The 11,847-nt window shown below is 39.4% G+C and overlaps 1 protein-coding gene across 2 annotated transcripts in view; it reads left to right on the top strand.

Moving 5' to 3' along the window:
- LOC124545139 (fatty acyl-CoA reductase 1-like) overlaps positions 1–5,839 on the top strand; it is a 149,655-nt gene extending 143,816 nt beyond the window's left edge. For both annotated transcript variants that reach the window (XM_047123968.1, XM_047123969.1), the window contains exons 8-9: positions 1,491–1,748; positions 5,324–5,839. In XM_047123968.1, the coding sequence (XP_046979924.1) occupies positions 1,491–1,748; positions 5,324–5,456 (391 nt within the window). In that variant the 3' untranslated portion in view covers positions 5,457–5,839. The remainder of the gene's footprint in view (positions 1–1,490; positions 1,749–5,323) is intronic.
- Positions 5,840–11,847: the final 6,008 nt, after the last annotated feature.

Raw genomic sequence — 11,847 nt, forward strand, 5'->3', positions numbered from 1 at the left:
AGGCACTGCGGATTGGTAATCGATCCAAGTATGTGAACGCCCAGAAACCCTACCCACACATTGGTGTTGAAATGATACTGTTGAGTCGCCTCAACCACGCCCCGAGGATTTTCTGTAGCCCACAGATGACAATAATGCAGACTGACGATGCCAGTTCTACTGAAGGTTGCTTCATCTTTAAAGAGGACTGATGACAGAAATACCATAATTGATCTGGTGCAAAAACCATCGACAAAATCCTTCCTGTAGGGGGGAATCCACTGCTGATGTTCCTTGTGCTCGCTGCAGGTGATAGGGATAGTAGCGGTTGTCATGCAGGATACACATAACGGTACATGGCTTACACCATGTTGCCTCGACCTTGTACTAGAGTTCGTCTCAATATCCTGTAGAACCTCGTACTACAAATCTGGTGTTCGCACAGTCCTTCCTGCACGGTCGTCAATCTGAAAGGACCATTGATCACATAAACGGCCAAGAAAGGCATGAAATGTTGTGTGATGTGGTTGGTCCCAGTGAGGGTACTTGTTTTGATATAGCTGTCCGGTGTGCGTGTGTGTTGTGTATTAAACTGGGGACCCAGAAACGACGGAGAGGCTTCGTCCCGCCGTAGCCCAGTGGTTCACAACTCCACAACAGGCCACAGCAGTCCACCCACCTCACGGCCGCCCCACACCGAACCCAGGGTTATTGTGCAGTTCGCTCCCCAGTGGACCCCGACCTTCCCCCTTCCCCCGCCCCGGAGAACGTCTCATACCAGACGAGTGTAGCCCAAACGTTTGCGTGGTAGAGTTATTAGGGTGTGCGAGTACGTGGAGACAGTGTTTGCACAGCAATCGCCGACATAGTGTAACTGAGGCGGAATAAGGGGAACCAGCCCGCATTCGCCGAGGTAGATGGAAAACCGCCTTAAAAACCATCCATAGGCTGACCGCCACACAGGTCCTCCACACTACTCCGCTGGGCGGATTCGTGCCAGGGACCGGCACGCCTTCCCGCTCGGGTAGCAGCGTGTTAGATGGCGCGGCTTGCCGGGCGGCCATATAGCTGTCCTGCCTCTCGACTTTTTCCATCTGCTTGGCCGTACACAGATACTATCTCAGCTTGTTCCCGATATGAATAGTGGCCATTCCGATGCTTCCAGTATGCTGTGTCAATCACACAGGCTCCAACACACAAAGACAGCATGTGGTCAAAGGAACTTTCTTTCATCAGTGCCATCTACTGTGGCAACGATGCATGTTGGACACATGTTCGTAGGACCTTTTTTCCTCCATTTATAGTCAGGAATCCGTCCCTCCAGTTTGTTGGTTTTATTAATGTTCGCCCTGTATTTATGGAGTACAAGAGCCATTGCCATATTTAGGATTTACCAAAGAAAATGATGTGAACCCTAATTTCATTTTTATTTTTAACTGTAAGCTTCACTGTTCAAGTTAATCGTGACAAAGAGGTTCTGTTTCAACGTTGACACCGCGTTTGTGTTGCAGACTATGGAATGTGTACTCGCGTGTTCATGGAGTCACGCAAGCTCTGGAGAAATTCACCACTAGAGAGTGGATTTTCAAAGACGACAACATGGTGGCCATGCTGGGCCGTCTGGGAGAAGCCGACCGCAAGCTCTTTCCCTGTGACATAGTAGACGTTGACTTAGAGTGGCATCATAAAAACTGTGTGCGTGGATTGCGCCTTTACATCTTGAATGAGAGCTTCGACAACTTGGAAGCAGCCAAGAAGAAATATTTTTGGTACGTGTACTTCTTTTATCATGATATTCAGTACAACTACTACAGTCGACTCACAAATATCATTGTGTTACCCAACAAATCTCTACCCTATTATACTTGCTTTATTGTTTTATATTACTATTATACAGTAATATCGCTCTCTCTTCGAATAAAAACTTTATTCATTAAAATTCTAAAGAAAGGGACTTTACCTAAGGTATTTACGTGACCTGCAAAACTTGCTCCATCTACACATCTATATTGTACACACAATTACTTTTTTGTAGTATTTATATGTGCACTTCATTCACATGCAAAAGTTCAGTAACAGTGATTCCAAACGCAAACTGAAATAACACCTACATATTAATAAATACTAAACTTTCTCATAACTGATACCAACAGATGAAACAGACTGAAAGATCTCACTGAAATAAATGAGTTTTGCCACTGAACACCTAATTGGCACACACCATTAGTATTTTAGTTGCAATACAGCAGAAGCAGATGTGTGGATGATGTCCTGTTGGAGAGGAGCATCGGTGTCATAAAAATGCTAATTACATGGACTCTGTAACCATTCGTGTTTGCAGATGACTCAGAGGGGATGCCAATTTCTTCGCTATAAAGCTGAAATTTCAGAACTTCATCTCGAAACGATAACGAACCAAGTTACTGAGTTAACCGAAGAGACGATTTTTATACGGGCTGTGGACAGAGTGGATGATGATGATGTATGGTTAGTGGAGCACTCAACTGCGTTGTTGTCAGTGACCGTAAGAATTCCCAAACATTGATCAGTCAAATCTCAACACTTTCATGAATGATGATGAAATGATGAGGTCAACACAAACACCCAGTCATCTCGAGGCAGGTGAAAACCTCTGACGCCGCTGAAAATCGAACCCGGGACCCCGGACTCGGGAAGCGATAACGCGGCCGCGAGCACGAGCTACAGACTGGACTGAGTGGAGGTGACATATACATGTTGTTCCAGCGTTGAGGAGAGAAGTGTAACTGTTTCTGGAGTGAGAGAGACTCAGACAGTATAGTGTCAAAAGTGGGAAAAACGAGCGCAATTGGATTAAAACTCACGTAATATGCCTCGAGTGTCGACGTCGAGAAACAAGTCGACGCCCCAGAAGTGCCGTGCCTAGGTTCAGCTGGTGCTGTGAATGATGATCGTATGAACAAATGACAGTGAACTGAAAGCAGAGTCTCTTCAGCAGCAACTGTGTATCCATTCACGTGGCACATCGGGAACTCCTTAATTGTTCACGAATATTTGCAAGTATAGGAAATGTCACGCAAGGACGCACGACGCACACGCACACACACACACACACACACACACACACACACACACACACACAGATGCTAAGCGTATGGCTCGTCAGTGGTCTTAGGTCCCCATAGAACAATATAACCGCTAGGCCGATCCGAGCGATCTTCACTCGACTGTGGTTTGCGAAAGAGGGAGCGAATGAACTTTGAATAGCCTGGCGAAGTTTCCAAAAATGAGCGATACTGTCTCGCATTATGACACAGCCATCTGAGCGTCTGGATCTGACTGGCTTGCGCAGAGACCCCGAAGGTGCTGCGTGGGCCGGCTCGGTGTTCCTCCACTACGCTCCGAGCAGCGTTTTGACGTAGCTAACTGCCATGTATCTTTATCCACGTGGAAGGGGCCACACACTTGATAGCTGACAATCGGTGAGAGTTCGCAGCGCCAGCGCAGCAAGACCATTTTGGTTGATACTACACGACCATGTCAGTCATACTGTTGCCTGTCAATCAGGCTGTTGCCACTGCATCTCGTGATAAGACTGTTGCCCCTCACGAGGAACCCCACGTCTGTTTGGCCTTTCAACAAATATCCTTCCATTGTGGTTGCACATACAGTATGCCTATCTGTACCGCTGAGGCACGCAGGCCAACTCACCACCGACGGGGTCCATGGTTCGCATTAGTCCTAATCGTCACAAGTAACGCAATAAATCACCTACATTACTTCCAAAGCGCGTTAAATGGAATTTCAAATAACACGAGATTATTCTTAAAATGCACTATAAAATCTCAAAACTTCACTTGTATGACATTAAAAGGATACTAGATATTCACTACGAGAATTATATCTAAAGTACGTGAGAATGTGGTAACTGTGTAATGAAAGGAATTCTGTAGGCTTCCGAACATAAGTTACACCTTTTGGAACTTCAGCCTACAGATAAATCCTTACTGTTTTTATTAATAAATAAACTAAAGAAACTTATAACCATGTGAATAAGTAACGAATGAAATGCTGCTAAAAACTTACATTTTAAGAAGCATAGAAATCGTACTAGTCATTCGGTGGCCATCTTTTAAAACACCTGTGAGAAAACACTTACGTTAAATAAGATGGAGGTTAACGAGTTGAAATACGCCATCACGACAATCACGAAGGAGTTAAACGAATAGGTCGTAAATCGGTAAATATGATATGCATGTGCACGGAAACAAATAATTAGAATTTCAGAAAAACTGGATGATTTATTCAGGAGAAAGAGCTTCGCACACCCAGCAAATTAATAACGCATTGGCTGGCCGCTGTGGGCGAGCGGTTCTAGGTGCTTCAGTCCTGAACCGCGGTGCTGCTACGGTCGCAGGTTCGAATCCTGCCTCGGGCATGGATTTCTGTGATGACCTTAGTTAAGTTAGGTTTAAGTCGTTCTAAGTGTAGGGGACTGATGACCTCCGATGTTGTTCCATAGTCCTTAGAGCCATTTGAACCATAATAACGCATTGGTCCATCTGTACCCCTTACACAAGCAATTATGATGATTGCCACTGAATGATAAAGTTGTTGGATACTCTCCAGAGGGCTATCGTGCCAAATTCCTTCCAGTTGGCACGTTAGATATCCAAACTCCAGTACTGGTTGAAGGGCCCTATCCATAACGCCCCAAACTTTCCCGACTAGGGATATATATGGCTACCTTACTGGCCAACGTACGGTTTAGCAAGTAGGAAGATTATCTTGTTGAAATTTAAGCCCAGGATGTCTTGCATGAAGATTTATAAAGTGGTGCGTAGAATATCGTTGACACACCGTTGTGCTGTGAGGGTGCTGCAGATGACAACCGAAGGGGCATTGATATGAAATGAAATGGCTTCCCATACCATTTCTCCTGCTTACCGGGGCGTAAGACGGGCGATAGTCAGGTTGGTATCCCATCGCTGCCCAGAGCCTTCGTCTTCGCTCAGTCGGAGGCGGAACTCATTACTGGAAACAACTCTACTCGAGCCAATGAAATTCCAAGCCGAAGACGTATCTGGACACGCCCCAGACAGCAGTGGAATATCGATCTAACTGATGGCAGCATGCAGTCGAAATGCGTCGTGCCAGTAAATATTGAAAAATAATCGCAACTCAAGCTGGGAAAGCGTTATTTTGCAGATACGATCTGTGTGTCGAAACAAATTTGTTCTCTTTCGTGTTTTGACTGTGGTACTCTATCAGTTAATCGCACGTTGGAAGGCAACACCGGCCTTGTAGGCTGTATTGTATGGTTCTATTACATTTAACAACATGTGGTTACATTTAACTGTTTCAGGTTGACAGTTCTGCACTACACAGTAGTTACCATAATGGGTTCGCTGCTGCTACTGATGCTGTGGAGGATTCTCGGTGCTCAGATAGGACTGAGACACCCACACTGGTGTACGACTGCACAAACAAACCCTTGAGTTCGTTTAAGCAAGCCATTTCGACAGCCCATCAATAATCAAGCACAAAATGTGATTCAAGTCCACAGTCTAAATAACTTTAGACGTCAGTTCACATCTGTACTGATCTATTATAGGGTTATTCCTTTATTTATAATATTTTCATAGTCTAAATGTAAATCACCACAACTCTGTTCGTTCTACTATTAACTACATTGTTTTAATTGTTCTTATCGTTTATTACCTTTTGTCTGCGTAGAGTATAATGAGTTTTAGTTTTTTGTATCATCCACTAGATTGCTTCTAATGATACTTGTCTTGATATAACATACTTCTTCCTGTCTCCTTTATTCTGACATGTAATAACAGAATAAATAAAAAGATTTATACATCTCCTTACAGAATTGGATTTTCATTAGAACTTCATTTCCCATTTTTGTTACAGTCTTTTTTGAAGCATACTACCTTCCAGTCCAGAGGTAGTGTATCGAATAAGACAACAGTTTCCTAATTTGTAAACAGATATATGTTGTAACAAATAATGTCTTGTGAAGCTCATGTAGGAAACACAACTGACAACACAGCTCTCAAGTCACCCAAATAACTCAACTGTAGCCCTCTGATGTCGGTTGTAATACACTTTTCAAAACTTCACAGTTCTCAGATCAGGGATACAATACAGGGAACGAAAGGTTTTATAAATACTGGACTGTAACAGAAGAAAGACATAGAATGACAGATGTGAAGTCACCCAAATAACTCAGCTGTAGCCCTCTGATGTCGGTTGTAATACACTTTTCAAAACTCCACAGTTCTCAGATCAGGGATAAAATACAGGGAACGAAAGGTTTTATAAATACCGGACTGTAACAGAAGAAAGACACAGAATGACAGAAGCAGTGCAGAAGCAAGTGAGAGAGGTTTGCAGGTTCTACCCATACTGTTCAGTTTGTATGTAGGCTACGCAGTAAAGAGAACCAAGGAACAATTTGGGAACTGAATCCAAATTCAGAGAGAAGAAATAGAAATTCAAGACTTGCTTGTGACATTATAATTGTGCTACATAGAACTTGGAAGGTCAATTGGTTGGAATGAATGTTATCTTGAAATGAGATTACAATATGAACGTCAACAAAAGGAAAATAAAGGCAATGGCTGTAGGTGAATTGAATCATTTCTTATTGTGTTGTGTCCACACTATGTCACATAGACAATAACAAATATTCATAACGAAATATAAGTGTAGGATGCCATTAAAAACAGTAAAGGTGTAATTAAACGAATTATTTTCTCTGGAAAGGAGATATTTTTCAATACAAAATGTCAGTTTAAGTATTAGGAAGCAGTTTCTGAAAACATTTGTTTGGTTCTGCAGAATTATATAGAAATGAAACACTGGACAATAGAACCCTTCGAAATATGGTGTTAGGGGAGGATACAGAAAAATAGACAAGTAGGTAGGGAACGTAATTAGGAGTAACTGAATTAGATATCAGAGCAGAGACACTGCTGCAGTGTAGAAGCATCCAAAATACACAAATCATTAATATGTTGCTATCGGTGGAGGTAGTCAAGACATTAAGTATGGTTTCTTTCAATTCCCTGTATAAATTGGGAGCACCTGTCAAGCCTAGAATCATCCTGGACTTCATCAACAGTTAGAGTAGTGACGCAGAATAATTCGCTATAGCAATGTTGCTTGACTCCTTGTCATGATACAGTAGTGTACCAGGTGGTTCACAAGATTTTTAGTGTCTCCTAATCTTCCACAGATAAAATATCTAGAACATAAAAATTTATCACCAAGTGTGGGGGTGCAGGGGCCCCGCTTAATATTTAAAGAAATTTAAATGTAGGCTCCAGCTTAGAACAGCACATCCCCTCCAGCACTTAGTATTTCCCTTAAAACATCTAGCTGTGAACTCCACCCCTACCACTCTCTTCATGCGTGCCCTGACGTCTGCATATCTACCAAGTATGGTATTCTGCACAAATTGTAATTGGGTAGCCCAATTTACACGGCATTGCTCATCATTGTAAAACTTGTATCTTACAGTTATTCCAAAACAAAAAAATGTAAATATGTTCGTTATGTATTTACTTTTTTCATCCACTGTAGGAAAAAATCATGTTTAGGGGGTCCCAAAAATTAGAAATGTCCTTTTGTGTGCCCCAAAGGGAAAAAAAGTGGACAGCTAGTGAAACGGAAATGCTGCGGGTTTTGGAACAGCGCAAGTGAAGATATTACACGTTTATTTTGTACTGAGGATGTGTTTTTTCATAAGATAATGAGCTTACTTTTCCACAGTTCCTCACTTAATGAACTTAACAAACTACTGATTCAGAATTCTCTCGCAATTGCGTCTGTACATATTAATGAGATGAGACTGTGTGAACACCGTTGTATTTTGGCAAAATAAGCAAATATTAACATGGAAACACGAGAAATTTTACTCAAAATTCGCCACTCATGATACTTCTCTGAAAATTACTAATGATTAAAAAGCCAGGCGAAAATACATCTCTGCATCTTTTATGGAAATCTTTTTAGATACTGACCAAAGAGATGGTGACAGATCTTTTAGAATGGTCACCGTGCAAGTGTGGGCGTGCAGGGGCCCCACTTAATATTTAAAAGAAATTTAAATGTAGGCTCCAACTTAAAACAGCACTTCCCCACCCAGCACTTCGCATTTCCCTTTAAACGTGTATCTGCGAACTCCACCATTACCACTTGCCTCATGCGTGCCCTGACGTCTGCACATCTACTAAGTATGGTATTCTGCACAGACTGTAACACTGCGCTGTGAAAATAATACTTCTGCCTAAGCAATGTATTCTGAACTAAGATTCACTTACACTGAACCTAATAATAATAATTTTGAAACAAAGCTGAACTGTTAATGATTTTATTGTCTTGACTGTGATGTAAGTCACCGTAACAAATTTTCATGGCTTATTCTGTGGCGGCAGAAACTCAAAGTGAGGAACCCCCCCACAAAAAAAGAGAAGAAAAGAATGTAGCACAGCAGCAACCCAGCTAAAGGCGAGAAGGCCTTGTATAGGCCAATGTAAGGGTTTACAAAACAATACGGTGAATATTGAAACTCATTCCTTGACAATTGGTTAGAGTAGGTGTCTGTGTGCATTGGTGAAAATGGTTATTTCCTTAACATGAGACATAACAGAAAATACTTTACAATGTAAGACTGAATAAGCCAAACAAGGCAGAAGAGAATGATTGGAACATGAAAAGTAGCATGTATGATAACATACGTATCTAAGCAGATGTAACTAATTTTTTCATAAAAGCAAATACAAAAGTTGAACACAGAAATCATCTATAAAGTACTAACGTAGAGCTGCACATGCATGTAGCGTAATTATGATAGCAGAAATGTGTGAACATAGTATTTCTATCACCTGTAGAGGTAAAATGTTTCAAATGTTACAAAACAAGTAACACAGAAAATATACACATCAGTAATTGTCAAGATATTACATGGTAATAATTAGTGGTAAAAAGAGTTAAAGGGAAATATTACTATGCATGCATTTAAGATGCTTTTTACTATTTTACTCAGTTGTGCACAGAACACAAACCATTACTAACTTACTACACACACACACATAAAAAACGGAATAACTACCAAGAGATATCAGGACAGGGAACAACCATGTTTGGATTAAGGAAAGGGTTACTCAATCCATTCAAAGAACTAGCTGCAAGAAACACCCTGCTAGAAAGTCATTAGTGACCAGAAACTCACAAGAAGAAATCTTGAAATATTGCCCTATAATAACAAAGAAAATATAAGACAAATAAAGTTGGTACTCCAAAGTGAACATAATTTATTAAATAATGTTATAAATGATATTTTTTGTTTCCTCACTTTCAGCTTTTTGTCTGGATTAAATCAGAATAAATGATTGAAATATAACTTAGCTAAAACTAGCAGTAAGGAACAGACACAAGTAAAGTAACCAGCATTTCTTTTTTGTGCATTGAATTTATAAAAATCTTTGTTAGCTTTTTTTACTTTTTATCACTTTTCTCTTCATTGCTCTTATTAGCTTAGCTTCATATGCCTTCAGCTTCATCAGCACTTGACCACTATCAGATAATAACTATACTTTTCTTCAGATAACATCTTTACTTTGTAGCATATGTCCTCTCTCAATATCCAACAATACCACGCTATTCATTTACCTCTGTACCATTCATTTTGCTTTTTCAAAATGACCAAATTCACAAACAGCTAGAAAAGCGACGTATATACCATATACCTCTACATATTTCCTCTTATCACTTCATAACCATTAACATCACAACACAGGAAGAGACCTAAATAAACACCAACCATCAAATATTAGATTTCTCCAGGACATTGAGCAAAATGAAACTTTTTGCTCCCATCTGATTTTTCTCCAGATTTAGAACTTCATTTTGGCACGTACTACTGTTTACCTAAATCCATTATATTCCTAAATTTTATTTTCATTAAGTATTATCATTTGTAAAGGGATGAAAAGATGGGCTGAAAAGAAGCAAATATCTCTACATAAGGTCATTCTACAACTGTATAAGTGAAACTGCGCAATGGCAAAAAAGTTAAATTTTAAAGGGAAAATTCTAATGTATTGCATATGTTGCAAGAAAAAAGGTAAATAACATCTATACCTTCTTTGTTAATCTTCCCTGATGCACATCTCACATCCATTTTAATACTTACTTCTATCATGTAAGTGCAATTCCTCCATAGCATTCTTTAAAATACATGTTTAACTTTCTTTGGAGTTGTAAATTCCTTAAATATACAAAAGACATTTTAGTATATAGAAAAGTGTTATGAAAGAAATACCATATATTCTACATTGCAACACAATTCATGTGGTTGAAAATACAATAGTAAAAATGATAGCAATGCCTATTACATAACTAAAAAGAAAAAAAAAGAAAGTAGACAGTTGGATGCAAGAATGTAGCTATGTACACATATACAAAAATCAAAGATGTTAAAATTTATTATTGCTGTGTATCTTTCCTGTGTTTCATTTTGAAAATGTGTTTTCAATTTTTTATAATGCATGCCATTACAGTAATTATAACTTTCCACATTGTTTGCTCATTTCCTGAAAAATAATGACACTTTACTTCCACATTTTACTTCACTTAATTCCACCCATTCCTCTTTATTACATAAAGACATGGTCACTAAAAACGTTTACACATCATATTCTCTACTTTCCCCATCTTACCTTCCTTTTCTCTCTTCCTCTTTTTATCTCACAATTCTTTCATCATCATTTCTCACCTTACCTTATGTATTTCATTGTTAACTATTATCCTCACCTACTCCTCCTTCATTTCACTAATTACCTAAAACTTTTCCTTAGCATTGCTCTTAAAAAATCATGACTTTATCCAGTAATCAGTTCTCAGTCTCAAACACACACATCTACAAATTCTTTCTTTGCTTTAATCATTATTTCTACACAGCAAGAAAATTCTGTTCAAATTTACAACCCTTAACTAATTCAATTAATACATTGACACACTACCATACCAACCTTGGTAAGTTGCAGATTTCCACAAATAATCATCTTATTCTTGGTGATTGCCAAACCAACTTATTTAGATCCCATAAGGCAGCAGGCCTATGTCACTTTTTTGTAATATAGTCAGACAGGATTGTAAGTAGTCCAATTTTTTCTTTGGCTAATTCAATAATTGACGAGCTATTTTTGACAGATACAGAGTATAGTAAGACAGAAGGAAGCAGTGCAGAAAACTAAAGATAGAAACAGCACTGAAACAGCTTGGGACCCTATGTACACCACTGCACATGTTCACTAAAGAGTAGTGACCCATTAAGTGAAATTTTTTTTGTTTTTCTTTTTGGTCTTGATTTCATAACATTTTATACTTTCAAACTGTAAGGGAACGCTTGCAACTGGAATTCTCATTCTTTGGTGTACTTTAATGCACTTCATTGTATCGTCTCAACCATACATTAATTTGCTTGTGAGATAAATTTTGTTTCTAAGAATGTCAGCCTACACACCATAAGTTTTTGTATTCATTTGCATTTATCAGCTTTTGAGGACCATGTTCATACACAGTTAACCTTCTGTGATCCAACTGTGGCCTTTGATTGTGTTTACCACCATGTTTTGCCTTACAAACTAGAATTAGATAGAATTTTTGGCAAAAGTCTAAAATTAATGAAATCATATCTCAGTAAAAGAAAGCACGTGGTGAATTCAGGAGGTCTGTTATCAAACACACTTGAAGCTCAACATGGAATGCCACAGGAATCAAAATTAGGACCTGTTCTGTTCCTGGCACAATTAAATGACTTACATGAAAATTCAAATGTAACGGCATATATGTATGTGGTGATACTATTTT

Source organism: Schistocerca americana, chromosome 8 (genome assembly GCF_021461395.2).
Source record: "Schistocerca americana isolate TAMUIC-IGC-003095 chromosome 8, iqSchAmer2.1, whole genome shotgun sequence".
Lineage (NCBI taxonomy): Eukaryota > Metazoa > Arthropoda > Insecta > Orthoptera > Acrididae > Schistocerca > Schistocerca americana.